The sequence below is a fragment of the Elephas maximus genome, chromosome 2 (genome assembly GCF_024166365.1).
Source record: "Elephas maximus indicus isolate mEleMax1 chromosome 2, mEleMax1 primary haplotype, whole genome shotgun sequence".
NCBI classification, from domain to species: Eukaryota; Metazoa; Chordata; class Mammalia; order Proboscidea; family Elephantidae; genus Elephas; species Elephas maximus.
In genome coordinates this window covers 87337763-87362882 of record NC_064820.1, presented here as the reverse complement: position 1 = coordinate 87362882, position 25120 = coordinate 87337763, and the positions used below count along the sequence as shown (strand labels likewise).

Genomic DNA, 25120 nt, shown 5'->3' with positions numbered 1-25120 from the left:
CTTGGGACATTCCTCCCCCGATGTGCCTACCCATAAAAAAATAGCACATTCAACTAGCCATCTAACTGTGAAGGTCTCTCCTGAGGAAGGAATTTTGCTCCCAGAATTTTTGAATCCTCTTTTAAATATGAAAATTTATTTATTTAGTTAATTAAATAAATATGACCCCCCAGTACTCTATGTCAGCTTTCTTCTCAATAAATTATCAGACTGGGGCTGTGAAAATACCGCTGTAGGAAACCAGGCTTGAAGCTCAGCAATTCTGTTTTAATGCTATATTTTATACAGAATAGAAATTACATCCACTGCTTTTCCTTTTCACAGTATTTATGGATTAATAACAAGAACAGCTCTCATTCACAGCACCAACTATGTGCCAAGCACTATGTTAAGCACTATGTTAAGCACATAGCATGTATTAACTCAAACAATTCTCATAACAACCCAATGAGATAGTCCTTGTAATAGTCCCCATTGTGGGTAAAAGTTCCCATTTTGAGAATAAGGAAGGTAAAAAGTAAAATAACTTGTCCTCAGTCACGCTGCTAATAATAAGTAGAAGAACCTGAATAAGAACCCAAGTATTTCTGATTTCAGAGCCAAATACCAACCTGTGGAAGATACTCTCTTTGGGTCAAGCTATATATTACTGTTTCAGTCAAGGTTCAGTTCCAGCTAAAGCCTTCATTGGCAGAGCTGAATAGACAAATTCTAGATAACTTCTGAGGAACAATTTCCAAAGCAACACCGCAGAACTGAATACCAGTGCCTCTTCTAGGATGTAGAATTTGCTGTCCTAGAACCCGACACCACTGATATGATCAGAAAACTTCTTTTACTGCAGCCACCTCCAGAGTCGGACTACATCTGCTGCAATTCACATCAACAAAACGGTTGCCCCATTCTCTGCTTCTTGATAGTCACAGAACTAGTGAGTGGACAATGAAGCTTCTGCTAATGTCGTCATACAGACAACCTCAATGGCCGACTACTTCCAACAAAGTGTCGCTTCCACACACTTCTGTCTTCCAAATCCTGAACAAATGCATCTGATATGATAAACCTAAATAAAATTCAGAGCCCTGCCTGAGAGGGAGTCTGCGAAATGTGTTTTAGCTTTCCAGCGTGTGAAGTACAGGAAGGGCACATGACAAGGAGGGTGGAATGGATATGGACTTCTAATCCACTATCGCCACTACAAGTTTCAAAAGTGTTGATGTCCGAGAGGCGGAGCCAAGATGGCGGACTAGGTAGACTCTACCTCGGATCCCTCTTGCAACAAAGACTCGGCAAAACAAGTGAATCGATCACATACATAACAATCTATGAACCCTGAACAACAAACACAGATTTAGAGACGGAGAACGAACAAATACGGGGAAGCAGCGATTCTTTTCAGAGCCTGGAGCCAGCGTACCAGTCAGGCGGCTTCATTAACATCCGAATTGCCTGAGCCAGAGGGAGAACTCTGATAGGGATCTGACTGCATTTTTTTTAAGCGGATTTTCTGGAAAAACTAGTTTCCCAGTGATGGCTCGGAGACAGCAGTCCATATCAAACCACATAAAGAAGCAGACCATGACAGCTTCTCCAACCCCCCAAACAAAAGAATCAAAATCTTTCCCAAATGAAGATACAATCCTGGAATTATCAGATACAGAATATAAAAAACTATAATTTACAGAATGCTTCAAGACATCACAAACGAAATAAGGCAAACTGCAGAAAAGGCCAAGGAACACACTGATAAAACTGTTGAAGAACTCAAAAAGATTATTCAAGAACATAGTGGAAAAATTAGTAAGTTGCAAGAATCCATAGAGAGACAGCATGTAGAAATCCAAAAGATTAACAATAAAATTACAGAATTAGACAACGCAACAGGAAGTCAGAGGACCAGACTCGGGCAATTAGAATGCAGACTGGGACTTCTGGAGGACCAGGGAATCAACACCAACATAGCTGAAAGAAAATCAGATAAAAGAATTAAAAAAAATGAAGAAACCCTAAGAATCATGTGGGACTCTATCAAGAAGATAACTTGCGGGTGATTGGAGTCCCAGAACAGGGAGGGGGGACAGAAAACACAGAGAAAATAGTTGAAGAACTCCTGACAGAAACTTCCCTGACATCATGAAAGACGAAAGGATATCTATCCAAGATGCTCATCGAACCCCATTTAAGATTGATCCAAAAAGAAAAACACCAAGACATATTATCATCAAACTCGCCAAAACCAAAGATAAAGAGAAAATTTTAAAAGCAGCCAGGGAGAAAAGAAAGGTTTCCTTCAAGGGAGAATCAATAAGAATAAGTTCAGACTACTCAGCAGAAACCATGCAAGCAAGAAGGGAATGGGACGACGTATACAGAGCACTGAAGGAGAAAACTGCCAGCCAAGGATCACGTATCCAGCAAAACTCTCTCTGAAATATGAAGGCGAAATTAAGATATTTACAGATAAACACAAGCTTAGAGAATTTGCAAAAACCAAACCAAAGCTACAAGAAATGCTAAAGGATATTGTTTGGTCAGAAAACCAATAATATCAGATACCAGCACAACACAAGGTCACAAAACAGAACGTCCTGATATCAACTCAAATAGGGAAATCACAAAAACAAACAAATTAAGATTAATTAAAAAAAAAAATACACATAACAGGAAATCATGGAAGTCAATACGTAAAAGATCACAATAATCAAAAAGAGGGACTAAATACAGGAGGCATTGAACTGCCATATGGAGAGTGATACAAGGCGATATAGAATGATACAAGTTAGGTTTTTACTTAGAAAAATAGGGGTAAATAATAAGGTAACCACAAAAAGGTATAACAACTCCATAACTCAAGACAAAAGCCAAGAAAAACGTAACGACTCAACTAACATAAAGTCAAACACTATGAAAATGAGGACCTCACAATTTACTAAGAAAAACGTCTCAGCACAAAAAAGTATGTGGAAAAATGAAATTGTTAACAACACACATAAAAAGGCATCAAAATGACAGCACTAAAAACTTATTTATCTATAATTACACTGAATGTAAATGGACTAAATGCACCAATAAAGAGACAGAGAGTCACGGACTGGATAAAGAAACACGATCCATCTATATGCTGCCTACAAGAGACACACCTTAGACTTAGAGACACAAACAAACTAAAACTCAAAGGATGGAAAAAAATATATCAAGCAAACAATAAGCAAAAAAGAAGAGGAGTAGCAATATTAATTTCTGACAAAATAGATTTTAGACTTAAATCCACCACAAAGGATAAAGAAGGACACTATATAATGATAAAAGGGACAATCGATCAGGAAGACATAACCATATTAAATATTTATGCAGCCAATGACAGGGCTGCAAGATACATAAATCAAATTTTAACAGAATTGAAAAGTGAGATACACACCTCCACATTTATAGTAGGAGACTTCAACACACCACTTTCGGAGAAGGACAGGACATCCAGTAAGAAGCTCAACAGAGACACGGAAGACCTACTTACAAAAATAAACCAACTTGACCTCATTGACTTATACAGAACTCTCCACCTAACTGCTGCAAAATATACTTTTTTTTCTAGTGCACATGGAACATTCTCTAGAATAGACCACATATTAGGTCATAAAACAAACCTTTGCAGAGTCCAAAACATCAAAATATTACAAAGCATCTTCTCAGACCACAAGGCAATAAAACTAGAAATCAATAACAGAAAAACTAGGGAAAAGAAATCAAATACTTGGAAACTGAACAATACCCTCCTGAAAAAAGACTGGGTTATAGAAGACATCAAGGAGGGAATAAGGAAATTCATAGAATGCAATGAGAATGAAAATACTTCCTATCAAAACCTCTGGGACACAGCAAAAGCAGTGCTCAGAGGCGAATTTATATCGATAAATGCACACATACAAAAAGAAGAAAGAGCCAAAATCAGAGAACTGTCCCGACAACTTGAACAAATAGAAAGTGAGCAACAAAAGAATCCATCAGGCACCAGAAGAAAACAAATAATAAAAATTAGAGCTGAACTAAATGAATTAGAGAACAGAAAGGCAATTGAAAGAATTAACAAAGCCAAAAGCTGGTTCTTTGAAAAAATTAACAAAATTGATAAACCATTGGCTAGACTGACTAAAGAAATACAGGAAAGGAAACAAATAACCCGAATAAGAAACGAGAAGGACCACATCACAACAGAACCAAATGAAATTAAAAGAATCATTTCAGATTATTACGAAAAACTGTACTCTAACAAATTTGCAAACCTAGAAGAAATGGATGAATTCCTGGAAAAACACTACCTACCTAAACTAACACATTCAGAAGTAGAACAACTAAATAGACCCATAACAAAAAAAGAGATTGAAACAGTAATCAAAAAACTCCCAACAAAAAAAAAGCCCTGGCCCAGACGGCTTCACTGCAGAGTTCTACCAAACTTTCAGAGAAGAGTTAACACCACTACTACTGAAGGTACTTCAAAGCATAGAAAATGACGGAATACTACCCAATTCATTCTAGGAAGCCACCATCTCCCTGATACCAAAACCAGTTAAAGACATTACAAAAAAAGAAAATTTTAGACCTATATGCCTCATGAACATAGATGCAAAAATCCTCAACAAAATTCTAGCCAATAGAATCCAACAACACATCAAAAAAATAATTCACCATGATCAAGTGGGATTTATACCAGGTATGCAAGGCTGGTTTAATATCAGAAAAACCATTAATGTAATCCATCACATAAATAAAACAAAAGACAAAAACCACATGATCTTATCAATTGATGCAGAAAAGACATTTGACAAAGTCCAACACCCATTTATGATAAAAACTCTTAGAAAATAGGAATTGAAGGAAAATTCCTCAACATAATAAAGGGCATCTATGCAAAGCCAACAGCCAACATCACTCTAAATGGAGAGAACCTGAAAGCATTTCCCTTGAGAACGGGAACCAGACAAGGATGCCCTTTATCACTGCTCTTATTCAACATCGTGCTTGAAGTCCTAGCCAGGGCAATTAGGCTAGACAAAGAAATAAAAGGTATCCGGATTGGCAAGGAGGAAGTAAAGTTATCACTATTTGCAGATGACATGATCTTATACACAGAAAACCCTAAGGAATCCTCCAGAAAACTACTGAAACTAATAGAAGAGTTTGGCAGAGTCTCAGGTTATAAAATAAACATACAAAAATCACTTGGATTCCTCTACATCAACAAAAAGAACATCGAAGAGGAAATCACCAAATCAATACCATTCACAGTAGCCCCCAAGAAGATAAAATACTTAGGAATAAATCTTACCAAGGATGTAAAAGACCTATACAAAGAAAACTACAAAGCTCTACTACAAGAAATTCAAAAGGACATACTTAAGTGGAAAAACATACCTTGCTCATGGATAGGAAGACTTAACATAGTAAAAATGTCTATTCTACCAAAAGCCATCTATACATATAATGCACTTCCAATCCAAATTCCAATGTCATATTTTAAGGGGATAGAGAAACAAATCACCAATTTCATATGGAAGGGAAAGAAGCCCCGGATAAGCAAAGCATTACTGAAAAAGAAGAAGAAAGTGGGAGGCCTCACTCTACCTGATTTCAGAAGCTATTATACAGCCACAGTAGTCAAAACAGCCTGGTACTGGTACAACAACAGGCACATAGACCAGTGGAATAGAATTGAGAACCCAGATATAAATCCATCCACGTATGAGCAGCTGATATTTGACAAAGGTCCAGTGTCAGTTAATTGGGGAAAAGATAGTCTTTTTAACAAATGGTGCTGGCATAACTGATTATCCATTTGCAAAAAAATCAAACAGGACCCATACCTCACACCATGCACAAAAACTAACTCCAAGTGGATCAAAGACCTAAACATAAAGACTAAAACGATAAAGATCATGGAAGAAAAAATTGGGACAACCCTAGGAGCCCTAATACAAGGTATAAACAGAATACAAAACATTACCAAAAATGATGAAGAGAAACCAGATAACTGGGAGCTCCTAAAAATCAAACACCTATGCTCACCTAAAGACTTCACCAAAAGAGTAAAAAGACCACCTACAGACTGGGAAAGAATATTCAGCTATGACATCTCAGACCAGCGCCTGATCTCTAAAATCTACGTGATTCTGTCAAAACTCAACCGCAAAAAGACAAACAACCCAATCAAGAAGTGGGCAACAGAAATCCCACTCCTAGGAATATACCCTAGAGATACAAGAGCCTTCACACAAACAGATATATGCACACCCATGTTTATTGCAGCTCTGTTTACAATAGCAATAAGTTGGAAGCAACCAAGGTGTCCATCAACGGATGAATGGGTAAATAAATTGTGGTATATTCACACAATGGAATACTATGCATCGATTAAGAACAGTGACGAATCTCTGAAACATTTCATAACATGGAGGAACCTGGAAGGCATTATGCTGAGCGAAATGAGTCAGAGGCAAAAGGACAAATATTGTATAAGACCACTATTATAAGATCTTGAGAAACAGTAAACCTGAGAAGAACACATACTTTTGTGGTTACGAGGGGGGGAGGGAGGGAGGGTGGGAGAGGGTTTTTTATTGATTAATCAGTAGATAAGAACTGCTTTAGGTGAAGGGAAAGACAACACTCAATACATGGAAGGTCAGCTCAATTGGACTGGACCAAAAGCAAAGAAGTTTCCGGGATAAAATGAATGCTTCAAAGCTCAGCGGAGCAAGCACGGGGGTCTGGGGAACATGGTTTGAGGGGACTTCTAAGTCAATTGGCAAAATAATTCTATTATGAAATCATTCTGCATCCCACTTTGAAATGTGGCGTCTGGGGTCTTAAATGCTAACAAGCGGCCATCTAAGATGCAGCAATTGGTCTCAACCCACCTGGAGCAAAGGAAAATGAAGAACACCAAGCTCACACGGCAACTAAGAGCCCAAGAGACAGAAAGGGCCACATGAACCAGAGACCTACATCATCCTGAGAGCAGAAGAACTAGTTGGTGCCCGGCCACAATCGATGACTGCCCTGACAGGGAGCACAGCAGAGGACCCCTGAGGCAGCAGGAGATCAGTGGGATGCAGACCCCAAATTCTCATAAAAAGACCAAACTTAATGGTCTGACTGAGACTGGAGGAATTCCGGCGGCCATGCTCCCCAGACCTTCTGTTGACACAGGACAGGAACCATCCCCGAAGACAACTCATCAGAAATGAAAGGGACTGGTCAGCGGGTGGGAGAGAGACGCTGATGAAGAGTGACCTAATTATATCAGGTGGACATTTGAGATTGTGTTGGCAACTTTTGTCTGGAGGGGGGATGGGAGGATAGAGAGAGAGGGAAGCAGGCAAAATTGTCAAGAAAGGAGAGACTGAAAGGGCTGACTCAAGAGGGGGAGAGTAAGTGGGAGTAGGGAGTGAGATGTATGTAAACTTATATGTGACAGACTGATTGGATTTGTAAACGTTCACTTGAAGCTTAATAAAAGTTATTAAAAAAAAAAAAAAGAAGTGGGCAAAGGATATGAACACACATTTCACTAAAGAAGATATTCAGGCAGCCAAAAGATACATGAGAAAATGCTCTCGATCATTAGCCATTAGAGAAATGCAAATTAAAACTACGATGAGATTCCATGTCACTCCAACAAGGCTGGCATTAATCCAAAAAACACAAAATAATAAATGCTGGAGAGGCTGCGGAGAGATTGGAACTCTTATGCACTGCTGGTGGGAATGTAAAATGGTACAAACACTTTGGAAATCTATCTGGCGTTATCTTAAACAGTTAGAAATAGAACTACCATACAACCCAGAAATCCCACTCCTCAGAATATACCCTAGAGATACAAGAGCCTTCACACAAACAGATATATGCACACCCATGTTTATTGCAGCTCTGTTTACAATAGCAAAAAGCTGGAAGCAACCAAGGTGTCCATCAATGGATGAATGGATAAATAAACTGTGGTATAATCACACAATGGAATACTACGCATCGATAAAGAACAGTGAGGAATCTGTGAAACATTTCATAACATGGAGGAACCTGGAAGGCATTATGCTGAGCGAAATGAGTCAGAGGCAAAAGGACAAATATTGTATAAGACCACTATTATAAGATCTTGAGAAATAGTAAATACTGAGAAGAACACATACTTTTGTGGTTACGAGGAGGGGAGGGAGGGAGAGAGGGAGAGGGTTTCTTATTGATTAATCAGTAGATAAGAACTGCTTTCGGTGAAGGGAAGGACAACTCTCAATACATGGAAGGTCAGCTCAATTGGACTAGACCAAAAGCAAAGAAGTTTCCGGGATAAAATGAATGCTTCAAAGGTCAGCGGAGCAAGGGCGGGGGTCTGGGGAACATGGTTTGAGGGGACTTCTAAGTCAATTGGCAAAATAATTCTATTATGAAAACATTCTGCATCCCACTTTGAAATGTGGCGTCTGGGGTCTTAAATGCTAACAAGCGGCCATCTAAGATGCAGCAATTGGTCTCAACCCACCTGGAGCAAAGGAAAATGAAGAACACCAAGCTCACACGGCAACTAAGAGCCCAAGAGACAGAAAGGGCCACATGAACCAGAGACCTACATCATCCTGAGACCAGAAGAACTAGATGGTGCCCGGCCACAATCGATGACTGCCCTGACAGGGAGCACAACAGAGAACTCCTGAGGGAGCAGGAGATCAGTGGGATGCAGACCCCAAATTCTCATAAAAAGACCATACTTAATGGTCTGACTGAGACTAGAGGAATCCTGGCGGCCATGGTCCCCAGACCTTCTGTTGGCACAGGACAGGAACCATCCCCGAAGACAACTCATCAGACATGAAAGGGACTGGTCAGTGGGTGGGAAAGAGATGCTGATGAAGAGTGAGCTAATTATATCAGGTGGACACTTGAGATTGTGTTAGCATCTCTTGTCTGCAGGGGGGATGGGAGGATAGCGAGAGAGGGAAGCTGGCAAAATTGTCACGAAAGGAGAGACTGAAAGGGCTGACTCAATAGGGGGAGAGCAAGTGGGAGTACAGAGTAAGATGTATGTAAACTTATATGTGACAGACTGATTGGATTTGTAAACGTTTACTTGAAGCTTAATAAAAGTTAATAAAAAAAAAATGTTGATGTCCTGCAGAGGTCCAGGACACTCCAGATGAGGGTTGCAAAATTTTGTGTGTAGGGGGAGGGGAAAGGTTCCAGAGTTTTCATCAGATTGTAAAGTGGTCCATATTCTAAAGAAGGAGAAGACTCACTTTAAAAAAATATATGTTTAATATGATAGCCTGTTGAAAATAAGACTAGCATTGTGGGGAGAGGTAAAAAAAATAGTGGCTAAGGACATAGGACATAAGCTCTTGAGTCTGGCTATCTTCGTTCAAATTCTGGTTCTGTCACTTAGAATATGTTTGAGCTTTAGCATGTTACTTAATCTCTTTGTGCCTCAGTTTCTCCATCTCTAAAATGTGGATTATAGTACTAACCTTATAAGTGAGTTCTAAAGGTTAAGCAAAATAATACACATAAAGTGCTGAGAAGAATGCCTGGCACTCAGGAAAAGCTCCCTTAATTTTAGCTAGAGTTACTGAAATAAACTTTAGACAAGGTAAAGTCTAGTCCTAAAAGGTTATACAATAGAGTTGCATTCCAGACTCACACTTTTAAATTTATTGTCAAAGAATTTCACAGAGCTTTTAGAAAAAGGGAGTGCTCGATTTCCTGTGACAGCAAACAGAAAGACCAGCTCTCTTCTTAATGCTCATACCTGCCCTGATTCTACTTAAAAAGCAAAATAACCTTGCGGCCAATTGAGTAACAGCTCAAACACAACTATGCCAAAACCAAATCTGTCATTTTAGAAGATGTTCTTCAGGACCCAAATGGATAAAATTTTTTTAATAAGCTTTATTTTTCAGAGCAGTTTCAGGTGTGCAGAAAAATTGGGCAGAAAGTACAGAATTCCCCTTTACCCCTTCCCCCTGCACATTGTTTTTCCTATTAACATCTTGCATTCCTACAGTACATGTGTCACAATTGATGGACCAATATTAACAAATTATTACTGACTAAAGTCCATTGGTCACATGAGGGTTCACTCTGTGTGTTCTACAGTCCTATGAGTTTTGACAAATGCATAAAGTTGTATGTTCACCATTATAATATCATACAGAACAGCTTCACTTCTGTAAAAAATATCCCGTGCTCCACCTATTCTCCCCTCCCCTCTCCCCCTGAGCCTCTGGCAACCGCTGATCTTTTCACCATCTTACTAGTTTTGTCTTTTCCAGAATGACATGTAAGTGGAATCATACAGATGATATGGAGCTTTTTCAGACGGCTTCTTTCACTTAGTATATATTTAAGGTTCCTCCATGTCTTTTAGTGGCTTGATGGTTCATTTCTTTTTATTGCTGAATAATACTCCATTGTATGCATGTACCACAGTTTTCTTATCCATTCACCTCTTGAAGGATATTTTGGTTGCTTTCAATTTTTGGCAATTATAAATAAAGCTGTTATATACATTTGTGTTCAGGTTGTTATGTGAACATGTATTTTCATATCACTTGGGTAAATACCTAGGAGCACTATTGCTGGACCAAATGGTAAGGCTATATTTAGCTTTCTGAAAAAGTGCCACGCTCTCTTCCAAAGTGGCTGTGCCATTTTGCATTCCCATGGATAATATTCTTAAAGTATTCAAAATGCTAACTCTTGTTTCAGGTGGTAGTGCATTCATACCTACCTCATCCTGGCAGGTCCGTTCAGATAGTTTTACTCAATCAAATATTCCAAAGAAGTCTTAATGAGTGAGGTGGCTGACTGATAGCACCAGCCCCCAAAAATCTTGCAATCCAAGATCATATCTTACATGCTTAAAGAGACAGGACATGAGGGCTTCCACAGAGTTCTATCTGGTCATTTGTGCAAATTCAATGAAGCTTACAGAGACAAGCCTTGACACTGCTGGCAGGTGCTCCTGCAGGCTAGCTTTGGACAACAGAAACAGCTCCCAGTCTTGGCAAGGATGTAAATCAGGCTCTTCAATTCTGACAGCAACATATCAACTTCCCCAGTGTCTAAAATGTATGTGTCAATCAACTGCAAGAAAACCTTCATTTCAGCTATTCATCAGTAACCTCAGGGTAAAATTGTTTGATATGTGGCTCTAATCAGAAACCCGGCTGACCTCAGAGTCAGGAGAACAATTATGACAAATGTCAGGGAGCACTTAGAGAAATGGGTACGCTCGTATACTGCTGGAGTCCCTGGGTGGTGCAAACGGTTAAGCACTCCAGTCCTGGCCGAATGTTTGGTGGTTCAAACCCACCCAGAGTCATCTCAGAAGAAAGGTCTGGCGATCTGCTTCCAAAAGGTTACAACCCTAATCAATTCCATGGCAACTAACAACAATGTACTGCTGCTAGGGGGAATTCGTACACCTTTTCTGAGATTGACATGGGAAGATCTCATAAAAGCCTTTTAAAAGCCACCAGTTCCACTTGGAAAAATGAATCCCAGAGATACAGTCTGACATTTGTATAAATTAAATGTAAAAGGATGTTCACTTAGGAACTATTTATAATACTAACAATTGCAAAAAACTCATATTCACAATAGGAAATTTGTGGAAACAGTTATGGCACAGCCTTTTTTTTACAATAGAATTCTATACAGTCATTTAAAGGAAAACTTGATGTATTTTAATATTGTCCCAAAAAGAAGTCTGTGAGATAAATTTCAAAAAACAGGTGCATGCACAGTATTATCTCATTTGTATGCACGCATGTGTGTGTGTGTATAAAATTTCTGGAAAGATATGTATTGAAAAACAGTGGTAACTTTTAATGTTTGGGGTTTTGATTATTCTCTACACTATTGTGTGTGTGTTTTTTTAACGGTAGTTATGTATTACTTTTTGATTAGAAAAAATTAATGACTATTAAATTTTTTTAGGCCCAGATGATACCACTTTTATTTGAGAAGGACAGTCCAAGATATGTACTGAGATTCATGCATTCAGATTTATGTAGACTCTCTAAGCCCTTCCTTTGTATCTTGTATCAATAGAGGAATTGCAAAGTGAAATCCCTACAGAAGATAAGCAGACCAAGTAAACAAGTGAAATAAACAGGATATAAAACAACAGGAAGGGGAGCTAAGCATGACTAACTACAGAGCACATACCCAGTCTAATGGCATTCAAACTCAAGAAAGTTCAGAATACCACAGGCTACTCAAAATACACCTGCAGGCTGAACGTGAACAGTAAGCTGCCCGTGAGCAGCTTCACAGCATAAAGCTACACGTTCGGAAGGAAACTGCAGCGCTCTCACGAAACTACAAGTGAATGTCACCTCGTTCCCCTTTCCTAGAGTTAGCCTAAGTGGTATCTCTGTGAAGACCATTGTTTTCATATTTTTCGTATTTAATTGGCTTTCTCTTTTTGTTATTTGTTGTCCTAGAAAGCTCAGAAACTCTCCTTAGTCTAGGTTTTTTGATATACCTCTCTTCTCCCCTCCATCACCTAGTTTTCTCTTGCTCTGATGGTTATAGTGTATGCAGGTACGTCTGATTATTAGAGTATATGTATTTACACCACTTGAAATATTTTTGAAATTCAGATTGGACAGTGGGAAATAGAAATGAATTAATATACTGGAAAAAATATCACCATACAACAAAGTCACTGTCATGACATGCACAAATACTTTATATACTTTGGCCTTATCTCTACTTATTGGACAAATTTTTAACTATAAATTACAGACTGGGAATAGAATATGTGGAATTAGCAGCTGATATGGAAAAGGGCAAACGAAAATGACAGGCAAAAAATGACAACAGAAGGGGTTAAGGAGTGGAATGAAAAAAATGTAAAACAACTACATTGTAGAACATGTATGTACAGCAACCATTGCACAAAAAATTAAAATAAAACAAACAGCATCTTTCCTAGCAAGCTTATCCCCCGTATTGAGGATTCAAAAAGTATCCAGGTAAGTCTATCAGCAGTCTCTTTTACTTCCTCTCCAGGTTCCGCCACCTCGACCTTCACAGGCCCACAGCCTTTCCACTTCCTCCCAGGCTGCTCTGCCTGCCTCTAGCTGCTGCTTTCCCATCCACCATCCATTAACCTCTTTCTCAAAAACTGGAAATGAGAACATAAATATTCCTCAAAGTTGAAGTTTGGGAACTAAGATGTTTATTAAAAATTAAAAATTGATAGTAGGTAATAATCAAAATGAAATGTGCTAAAATGAGTAATATTAAAATTAATTATTAAGTATTTTAAATGGTATTTTTATATTTATAAGCTGTTCCTTTCTCAGGAGTAGAAATTCCAAGGATCAATGAAATGCTGGGAAACTCTTTAAAGAAGGACACTGCATAGATTCAAGGTATGTGCTGAGTCAAAAGTGTAACTTTGAGGGTAAAAAGCAAGGCAATATTCTGCTCAACCAGATATACATATAACAAAGAGCACTATAACCAGTTTCTTGCTTTCATTATTTGGTGAAATAAACTTCAGTTTAGAAAAGTAAAACCTGACTATATCAGTATAACCTGGGTATTTAGAAGAAACACATTCTTGTCTATGTATTTTGAAGTCTCATTAAAATGCGATAAAGATGCATCTTGGATATTAATTTAATAAGACAAGAGTCTTGAATAATACATCATCCCCTCCTTTTACTTAGATTAATTTGAACACTTAATTAGTGGTTAGTGGTCAGAAAAGTTTAAAAAGTAAAGTAAAAGTTGGATGAGAAAGTAATGTTATACCAATGTTTATATAGTATGTCACTCCAAAAACACTCCAGCGTGTAAGGCCAAAAAACTTTTGAGAAAAATTAATTAGCAGCAAAGTCTCATATACTGTTTAATATAAGGAAAGTCTAAGAAACAAACAAAATTCTTTTTTTTTTTTGTTCCTCACCAAATCAAGAAAAACACAGTGCAGTATGAATGACAATGGACCTTTCAGGACCAGTCAGGAAAACAAATATGGAAAGCAAAGTACTCTGATGGCATATGGTACCCACAGCACCAGTGTTCAATAAATACTAAAAATCACAATGCATGTGCAGACTGAGAACTTAAACATAATTACTAATAGAGACAGAGAAAAACAGCACAGTTGTTATTACTCTAAGATACCAAAGAAAGTGGGGATGCAATGGTTAAAGCGCATTTCACCCCAAGACAAGTAAGTGCGGTAGGGTCATTGAGTACTGTTAAAACATGGGACGGTTTCTACAAAGAGCCTACAAGATAGATGCTATATTTACAGTGGTGCCATAAACCTACCCAGTAAAGTGACTTATTAACACCCGGAATTAATGCCTAGAAACTCAGATTCAACAAATTAGCAGCAAATTACAGAAAAACAATTATGTGATGTCTGCAGTCCCATTTAAATAAAACTCTACCGTGAAAGAAGCCAGCAATGGAGCTGGCAGTGACTCTGAAGAAGCAGCAGTAATCCATAAAGGCTTCTTAATTTCTTGTCACTTAAGAATTAAGCCACTTCCAGTTCACACAGATCCTACCAGGTGCACTAAATTGATGTCATTATGAGCCACCAGGAAATACCCACCGAGACCTCTACCAACACTGAGAAGTTTTGTTAAACAGCTGTGTGTTTTAATTGATCTGTATTATTTAAAATAGGAACAGTTAAAAGTCAGTTATCGGATGTTGTGTAAAGGAGACGCCTAAAGACTCCAGGGAGACTGAGTTCAGAAGAAAGCCAATCACTGGAACTTCACTGGAGCACTTAAGATTATTACTAGAGGAAGCACAATTAAATCATCACAGTTTATCAGCTATCATTATAAATCACCAGGCAACATATCAAGCTTCATTATTTAAGAATCATTAACCAGTAACTTCCTGCATCACTGAGACCTGACAGCAATCTATTCACCAAAGGGTACCTAAGGGGTTTTTTCTGTGTGTGTGTGTGTTTTGGGAAATCTATCATGGAAAGATAATAAAAACTCACTGAAATTAATGCTTGTATCTTTGCATGTTTTAGACATGCCAAGCATTCAAAATGAAATCAGTAGCAAATGAAAGCACAGGTTTTTCCCACTCCACTGCCTAGAAATACTTAACTCGGCTATCTCAGTACTTGCTTGGTGGGAACATATAGAAAAAATAATCAATGAGTTTCTTTCCACTTTTATTCACCCAACCCCATTCATTCCCTTATACTCTGACAGTCTTCCCTAGACATTTAGAATCAGAAAACAAAGTACCTCAAAAGGCTTGGTTTCCAAATTTAAACTGTGTTAGAAAGAATAAATTTGAAAGAAGATCTGATACAGAATGGGTTTTATACAAAATCCTTTCTCCCAAGAGCTGGAAAGAAAAGCAAAGACTTGGATAGAAGACAATTTTTAAAAGGCTACTCCCCAAGAAGTATGGTTTGGGGACTTGAGAATAGAAAGGACATGGGGGGCCTGAATCCATGGGTTTTAGGAGTTGGCAGGCCTTACAGAGAAAAGTCCCTTCCTTCATCGTTATTATGCTTAGGAAGCTGTAAAGTTGAAACGACATCAAGACTTGTCTGGACAAAAGATCATAATCTAAGCTTTTTGTACCCCTATAATGATAGTGGGGCCGTGGTGGCACAGTGATTAAGAGCTTGGCTACTAACCAAAAGGTTGGCAGTTCAAATCCACCAGCTGCTCCTTGGAAACCCTATGTAGAAGTGATGACAATAGAAAGGAATGGGGTGTAATAGGGTGACTTATCCATTAGGCACAGTAGGCACAGTGCCTAGGGTCCACAATACTTTTATTTAAATGTTTACTTCTTTTAAAAATAGAAAAAAAATTTATAGGTCAAATAAAATATTTTAATATAATATTAATTCTATTAAAGAATATACTATTCTTATATTTATATATGGAAACCCTGGTGGCGTAGTGGTTAAGTGCTATGGCTGCCAACTAAAAGGTCAGCAGTTCAAATCCACCAGGCACTCCTTGGAAACCCTACAGGGCAGTTCTACTCTGTCTTATAGGGTCGCTATATCTATATATATTAATTGACATATTTATTACATTAAAGACCATACAATATTAATGTATTTATTTTATAACAATGTTGTTGCTAGGCGCCGTCAAGTCAATTCTGACTCATAGTGACCCCATGTACGACAGAAAAAAACACTGCCCAGTCCCGCGCCATCCTCACAATCGTTGGTGTTTGAGCCCACTGCTGCAGCCCTGTGATAATTTGTATAACATTCACTATACCAATTTAGGCAGAGACAACTTAAGTATCCATTAACTTTCTTCAGGAAGTTCTTTACTAGGCTGCAGGATTGAAATAATAGGTCGTCTGTTATGCTGGACAAAGGCAGGTAAGAAATCGCCATAATCAAATGTATGTGATTCACGGGTGGCTTATCTTCAAAAGGGATGGTTCATGTCTGACATGAACAGGTCCTTATCATCAAGACAAATTTCTGAGAGAACAGAAGTGTGATTACTAAAGATGAAGAGCAACAAACTATATGAGCACGATCAGGCCTGGAAATGAAGTGAAATACATTTTATATTATGCAAAGGCTGCTTTTGTTTTTAAGCCACTCTGGGGGACAAGATCTTATTAGCATGCTCTGTCTGAAAGCTAATAGTTCTTTAACATAATTCTGTAAAATGCTGTCTACTATTCAGTGCCACCAATATTCTACCAGTTCATCCTTCCCTACTGCTACGTCACATCCCCCTAAAGCCCCCCACTGAGGATCCCTTGTTTTTCCTCCAATGTGGACTTAGAAAAATGAAGACCTACTTTTTCAAAGATCTCAAGTAAAAAAGAGCATATAAATATCAACTCATTATGCCAATCTGGGATTAAAAGCCAAGACCTCCAAAGTAAATATTCATTATGACTCTAAAATGCTAGGTAGTGCGATAACTACAAATGAGTTTCCCTTGTTTGTTCTATTGTGCCTGGACACGCACTGTGATGAGGCATTAAATAAAACTTGCCATAAAAAGTAGGACATCTGCCCACAGATCAAATCCAGTTAAGACAAATTCCATACGACTATCCAAATGCTATAGTTGTGTTTGGTTATATCAAATATCATTCCTATTAAGTGGGCATCAGCCTTGGTGTTAGAAATAGTAATACCTACTGATAGGTTTTGATCTATACTTAGAGCCCTGGTGGCTTAGTCTATTGACCAAAAGATTGGCAGTTCGAATCTACCAGCTGCTCCTTGGAAACCCTATGGGGCATTTGTAATGTGTCCTATAGGGTCGCTACGAGTCGGAATTGACACAACAGCAATGGGTTTGGTTTGTTTTTTGTTTTTTTGGATTGTGCTGAGATAGGTAAGAAAATGGTGGTCTACCAAGAGGCTGTTTGAATAACACCTAAATGCCTATAAATTAAAGATATTAGTCAATTCCATTAAAAACAATCAAGGTACATATTTGTTCATTCATTTGGCTTGGTAATTTAAGAGTTCTACCAATGGGGACAAGTCTATTGACAACTATTAGGAAATAGGAAACCATATTAGGAAACTAAGAAAATAAAGTTATGTTCAAGATATTTTTCATGTGTCATAAGTCAGAACAGAGACATGTGGAATTAAAACTTAAAATGACATAGACCACCAGGAATTGTACCATTGATTTGCAATAAAGGATTCATAATACAGCTGCTAGTGACAGAAAAAGCAATATGATAAAAATTAGGCTCAGCAGCATGATGGGAAAAATTAATTGAGAAGTAACTGAGAAAAAGGGTGCTCAAGTTAAATATACATATATACTTTGGACACGCTCTTCTATCCTTTGCTGTTTTCCTAGACTCTGATAACCAACACTTTTCTGGGTCCTGTGGATTCCATCTCTACAGTATACATTTTTGAGCAGTTTGTGGTCATTGGCAAGACACTGAAAAGTGAAACTCTTAGCACTCACTTTGACATATTCAAAGGTTATCTAAAATAATTTGTATAAAATAAAATGCTCTTGCCAAAAATCTTTAGGGCTGATTTGCTCATATATCACATATATACTTCTATGTAGTAACCTCCCATGTGTGGGGTATAGAACTTGGATTTCACAGGAGGGCATTATTGTGAGCTGAGGTGATTTTAGAGAAAGGAAAGCATGAGAGAATAGAGGAAATATGCAGACAGAATAAAGTGGGAAAGCATTAAAGCTGGAAAGAATTCCAAGAACAAACTGCATAAAACGGATTCAGGGAAATGAGTAGCCTGTTTGTCTGGAGCTGAGACTATGGGAAGGGGAAGAGTAGGAGATAAGTTTAAATGGGCAGGTTGGGGCCAGAGTGTGACAGCCACTGAAGTCCGGGTAAGGCATTTAGGTCACATACCATAAGCCTTTGAAATGTGATTGCAGGTTTGAGCATGGGTAAAATGCAAGTGCAGCAGTGGTTAAAAAGATATGACCAGTGGTAAAGTGTAGAGAAGGAAGGAGCAAAAGACCAGACACACAAGGCTTTATTGTGTTCCAGGTGAGGTCATAAAGGCTGGATCTAGGACAGTGGGAAGGGAGAGGATCAATGTGAAAGGTAGTGTGAAAGATATGGGAGATCTTGGGTGGTGTGAATGGTTGATGCCCTTGGCTGCTAATTGAAAGGTTGGAGGTTCAAGTCCACCCAGAGATGCCTTGGAGGAAAGACCTGGTGATCTCCTTCTGAAAATCAGCAATTGAAAACCCTAAGGCACACAGTTCTATTCTGAAAAACATAGCTTCTCCAATAGTTGGGATCGACTTGAAGGCACCTACAGAAATATACATACATTTAAATCTAGTTTTGTTCTCAATTAAAATCTGGAAAACAGTTACTTGCAGTCATTGTCAGATGCTAAGGATACTTGTGTTGATTGGGAGATAAACTGTCATCATTGTGATCAAACACATAAGAGGGCATAACAATCCTAATGGCTGATAAAGTCATTTTTAAAGGAAGCTTTGATTAAGCTCAGCCGAGGCTAGGGGAAAAAAAAATAAGATTTTTTTATGTAAGTAAAAATTATTTTTAAAGAGACCATGATTGGTTGCAAAGTATTTTTAAATTTCAAAAATAATTAACTGCTGAATTTAGCAAGGCACTAATAATGACTTATATGATTGACAGATCTATTTTCTCTACTTTTGCAAATCACTACAGCAAATCTATTACTAATCAAAAGTTAATTTTTTTGGAAATGCACCTACTAGTTAAACTATGGAGCAGTATAGCTGACACAAGTGAAATCATTTATTTCTTAATATGTATGCCAACTTAGTTTCTATTTTCATTTACTTAATACAGTTTTCTGGAGTACCTACTATATGCTAAGTACTGTGCTGGTGCAGGGTATATAATGTAGAGTAAAACAGATGTGGTATGCCCTCATGAGTGCTCACAATCTAGTGGAAAACACAGGCAATTAAAAAAACACACACATATATAATTAAAAATTATGATAAGCATTATGAAGGAAAATTATAGGGTGCTCTCAGAGCTTTGGAAACCCTGGTGGTACAGTGGTTAAGAGCTAAGGCTGCTAACCAAAAGGTCAGCAATTAAATCTACCAGACGCTCCTTGGAAACCCTATGAGGCGGTTCTACCCTGTCCTGTAGGGTCGCTATGAGTTGGAATTGACTCGAAGGCAACAGGTTTGGCTTTTTGGTTTATGAGAGCTTTGGTGACATCTTTCTGTTAAGACTACAGCCAAGAAAACCCTATAGAGAAATTCTACTCTGTAACACATGGGGTCGCCATGAGTCGGTTTTGATTATGAGAGCTTATAACAAGGGGGCTAAACCAAGCCTGGGTCTGAGAAGGTGTGTTTGAGGAACTAGTCTTTAAGCTAAAATTTGTAAGGATGTGGAAGAGTGAAATCGGGAAAAAGATGGGAGAGAGAGAATTAGACTAAAAGATGAGCAGAGGGGAAGAACTGCATATAGTAAAATGAAAATCATTTCTAACCTGTTGGGTAATGGTGTCCCATGGTCCCTGCAGAAGCCGCGTCTTGTAGAATTCATGGACTCGTTCCCATATGTCTTTCAGAGTTAAAGGTCTTCCATCTGTGAAAGTGTAAGTTAAATATTGTCAGCTAGTAATCCCATGGGTACAATGGTGCTTGGCATCTGTTTAGAAATACTGGGAGAATATTATTATTTAAATAAAAAAACTTTACTAGTACATATACTAGTTATATATCAAAAGAGTGCTATATGAATTACTATTCTCTTCCTGGGGAAAATTTAAACATTGAAGCTTCTCTCCTTTTAAATCCATCTAGCAGTTAAATTATTTGCTCATTCATTGCCTCCAGGAATTTTACAAAATAAGTAAAACTCAAATGTGTTTTAGAGGAAACTGATAAGATACAAGCATAGGCAGAGGACCAGGTAGACAGACACCCATATTCACAAGAGTGCACTATGGATAACTCTGAAGACTTAATACTTTCTCTAGTTCTTAAAATTTCAAAGAGATTATATTCATGCTTCTTTCATTTCCTCATTTACTGAGTATCTGTAATGTTGAAATCACTCTGTTAGGCACCCTAGGGAATACAGAGAAGAAAACACACAATTTCTCCTAGTAAGGAACTTACCACCTACTAGGTAACTTATGACAAGTATATCAACAACTAAAATCCTAGGTGTTGCTGTTGTTAATAGCTGCAGTCGAGTTGGCCTCTGACTCGTGGTGACCCCATGCACAACGCGATCGGACTGTTGTGATCTGTAAGATTTTTGCTGTCTGACTTGTAGATTTAGATGATCCGGCCTGTCTTCCTAGTCTATAAGCTCTGCTGAAGACTGAACAGCATCACAGCAACACAAAAGCCTCCGATGACAGATTTGTGGTGGCTGTGCTTGAAGTGCATCAGCTGAAAATCAAACCCAGGCCTCCCGCCTGAAAGGCAAGGGTTTGGTAACTGCCAGAGAACAATTACAGTTCTATGACAGTCTAGGTGAGGGAGACAGTAACACCCAATGTCTCTGGCAGGTGGAGAAAGAAGATAATTGTGAGTGGAATGGAATCAGAGGGGCTGGCATGAAGAGATTAGTAAAAGCTTTAAAAAAAAAAAAAAAGTGGACAATAATTCCTCTTTTCTGTTTAAACAGCTTCAAATATCCCCTTATATTCAGTAGCCGCCCAGATAATGTGTTTTACAAAGACTGCTCTAGCACTTAGAATATACTTAAGTAGAGAAGTAAGTATATATATTCAGAAAAGAAAGCAGAAAGAAGGAGTTACTTAAAGACTTTTAAACCCCTCACTGCTGAAAAGAAGGTAGTCTAAGTGCTGGAAAATAGTGCTACTTGGCCCATTCAGAGTTATTAAGTTCTCAAGGCTTAAGGATCTGCTCTTTTCCTCAGGACAAGAGAGGCATTCAATAGGCAAAATGACATTGTTTAAAGAAACCAAATCGGTATACTAATTATATCTCTAGAAACATTAGGGGCCCTAGTGGCACAGTGGTTAAGAGCTTGGCTGCTAACCAGAAGGCTGGCAGTTAGGATACACCAACCGCTCCTTGAAAACCCTATGGGGAAGTTCTACTTTGTCCTTTAGAGTCTCTGTGAGCTGGAATCAACGGCAACAGGTTTTATAGAAATATTTGGTCATCAAGTGCAACAAAACTTGGGGAAGAACAAGACCTAAAAAAAGGAAAGTCATGTATTTAAACTTAAAGAATATAAGTAGAGACATGGGTGTAGAGAAAGAGCACTGTATTTGGAGTTCACACTAAGTTTGAAACCTGGTGTTGGCACTTACTCTTTCAGTGTTACATTCCTTTGAACTTAATCTGTAAAATGAGGATAGTATCTTTCAAATCGTATTTTCATAAGGCTTATACCCAGGACTGTGTCAGGCACACAAGAGCTCGATAAACGTAAGGTAGCTCCTCCCAGCCTCCACTTCGCTACTCCAACAATTCTCATACTGCAAAGCTAAAAGATTCATTTCTAGAGTTTTATTTCTTAGAATTTTCTAATGTTTCTATACCATGCACATTGTCTTTGATATGGCAATATACTGATACTATAGGCAGGGCATTTCTCATGTTAGAACTGAAAAGCTGAACTTTTCCTCAACCTTTATTTTCAATAAATAGCAAAAGAATATTTTGATACATTTTTAATAAGTATCTTCATCTTGGCATTTATCTGGTGGCAGGAGATCATTATCTTGTGATAAATAGTTTTATTCCATTGACATTTTCATGTCTGTAAAATGAACAAGATTTATTCATCCAATTAACATTTGAATGTCATGTTTAGCTACAAGTTAAAAACAAGCTGCTTTCAGTATCTGTGTTATATTGTTTTCTGAATACATTTACAGAGTAGGGCCAAACTCTGCCCTTAAGATAAGCACTACACATCTTTAAAATATGCACGCGCACATGTGAGTGTGTGCCTGTGTGAGTATATTGACGTTGAACAAAGAGGATAGGATCTTAAGTACTCAGTGTGAAACAGTAAACTAAATAATCAAGTCAGAAAAGGATGATGGTATGCTTTTAGAAGAACTTTTACATTTCAAAGTTAGAAGAAATCAACTTGCTGGATGATACAGTGTTAGCGCTGGTATAACCACTAATTTTATAAATAAGGCAACCAAGGCCTTGGATGATATACATCTGCCAAAATTATATAGCCAGTTCATGACTCTCAGGACTCACAATCCAGTGCTCTTCCTGCTCCTCCCGCTATTCCATGCTGCCTCTGAGGGCTGTGCTGTGTGAATCCTGCTCATTACTCGAGTCCCACTATCTAGTTTATGTCTCACTCATTGCAAATGCTTTATATATATTTACGGAACAAATGTTGAATGAAAGAGTGCCTTCTTTAACTTTATTTCCTTCTAAGACAGAGAAAGGCTTTGTAGATCTAGAAAAGAATGCTCAGTTTAATATCTGAGAGTCAGTAATGATTTTAATTTTCTTTGTTAAATATTTCAGTCAACAACCTAAGGATGGAGTAAATGATTTGGTCTCACCACTGTCAAAAAACTGCATCTTTTGCTGGAAACAATCATACAAAAGGAAATAATCAGCAGCCTAGCAACAACGTGGAGAAACCCAGAAGAAATGCTATGGAATATTTTCATCAAATTCAATGCTGGAATTGTGGGTATGTGCCATAAGTTTTCAGACAAGACCAAATTTAGAGAAAAAAATTTAACACCTTAAAATACAAGAACTAAAAAATTATCGGGTCACCCTAGAGCAACAGACTGTTAAGAGTTAAAGATTAGTTCAAAACATGAAAACTGAATGTATTTTTACTTAAATCACAAAAAACTACATTTTTTTAAATGATGTAGAATTTCTATTGTCTTCTCTTTTCTACCTTTTTGAAAGACAATACCACATTAATAGTATTTAGGCCAGTTTCTAGGTGGCATGAACAGTTTGCACTCGACTGCTAACCTTTGGCATAAATGGTTAGCACTCAACTGCTAACTCAACCCAGAAGCTGGCAGTTCGAATCCACACAGAAGAAAAGGCCTGGCGATCTGCTTTCATTCAGATTACAGCCAAGAAAACCCTACTGAGCTGTTCTACTCTGTACATGGGGTCACCATGAGTTGGAATTAACTCCACTGCAACTATTAACAGTATTTAAGCCCTTTCTGTATCGTTTACTAAAAACAGATCTATTAGTACAAAAACACATTTTTAGATGTCTCCTGATTTTAACTTGATTCCAAGCACTGTAATAAAGAAAATATTGTTTTAATAATGAAAAAAATCACAATTTCATCATTAATGCAACAACAATGCTTTTTCTCTATCCTCTACACAATGCTGCCAAGCCAAAAACCCAGGAGTCATCCTAGATTCTGAAGTAGAGAAAATACATTTTCTTTAGTGTTTCAGTATCAAAATAAGAGAATGTATTTTCTTGTTTGGCTGTATAAGCTGTGATTAAATCTTTAGCTCTTGAAAGTCTGGATTACTTGCTCTGGAATCTGTCTCACGATTGTTTCTTCATAGAAAAACAAGGTAATCGAGATTTTTGTTGTTGAATAGACCAGGAGACAAGGCAATGAGCAATACCATCAGGACCCAGGATAATTCAGCAAAACCTGGATCTTTCTTGTGACCAAAACCAGGATGGCCATAAGAGACCTGCTAGGCATCAACAATAGGTTACTTCATCATTATGTCCACCTCAAAGAAGAATCAACATTGCTGAAAATCTCTAAACCCTGACCCTCTCCCTATAAAACCATCCAGTTAGCCCTTTTGGGGCAGACACAATTTGGGGAACCCTCTGTCTCTTGAACACGGGGTTCAATAAAGCCCTATTTCTGCTTACTTCCTCCTGTCTCAGTATTGCTTTGCAGCAGGTGGCTCAAATCTCCGATTTGTGGTAACAATTCCTCTCTCTTTCTCAGCCTTACATCCTGTAACAAAAACTACACTCTATTATGCATTCTAAATTTATCTGAAATCTATCCTCTCCACTTCACTGCACTGGAGAGCGTGGTTCAAACTGCCAAGAATAACCTTTGTCAATCCTTGGGTTTCTAATACTTGGTCCCAATCTCATCAGTCTCAAACCAAATCCAATCAAGGCTCTCCTCTGTTGAATATCACTCCCTTGTTCCCCTCTTCCCACAGCATAAAATCCAAGTTCTTGGTTATCTGGGCCCTGCTCACTGGCCTGGTCTCCTGACATTCTGTACTGTGCATTAGCCCTCAGTCAAGGTGGCAACTTCTTCCTACCACACACTCACACTAACCAGTCATCATTTTGTCTTGTTTTACTTTTTTTTATATGTCACTTAATCCTGGTTCTTTATACATTTATCAGTTCCCTATAGAATGTACGGAGAAAAGATTGAAGTTGTCAAGGATTTCATTTTACTTGGATCCACGATTAATAGCCATGGAAGCAGCAGTCAAGAAATCAAACAATGCATTGCATTGGGTAAATCGGCTGCAAAGGACCTCTTTAAAGTGTTGAAAAGCAAAGATGTCATCTTGAAGACTAAGGTGCGCCTGACCCAAGTCATGGTATTTTCAATCACATCATATGCATGTGAAAGCTGGACAAAGAATAAGGA

At 38.1% G+C, this 25120-nt stretch overlaps 1 protein-coding gene across 11 annotated transcripts in view; it reads right to left on the bottom strand.

Annotated features, from left to right (window-relative positions):
* The window catches only part of ATG10 (autophagy related 10), a 421428-nt gene that overhangs the window by 123410 nt on the left and 272898 nt on the right, over positions 1 to 25120 (bottom strand). For all 11 annotated transcript variants that reach the window (XM_049867036.1, XM_049867061.1, XM_049867030.1 and 8 more), the window contains one exon: positions 20012 to 20109. In XM_049867036.1, coding sequence (XP_049722993.1) covers positions 20012 to 20109 — 98 coding nt within the window. The remainder of the gene's footprint in view (positions 1 to 20011; positions 20110 to 25120) is intronic.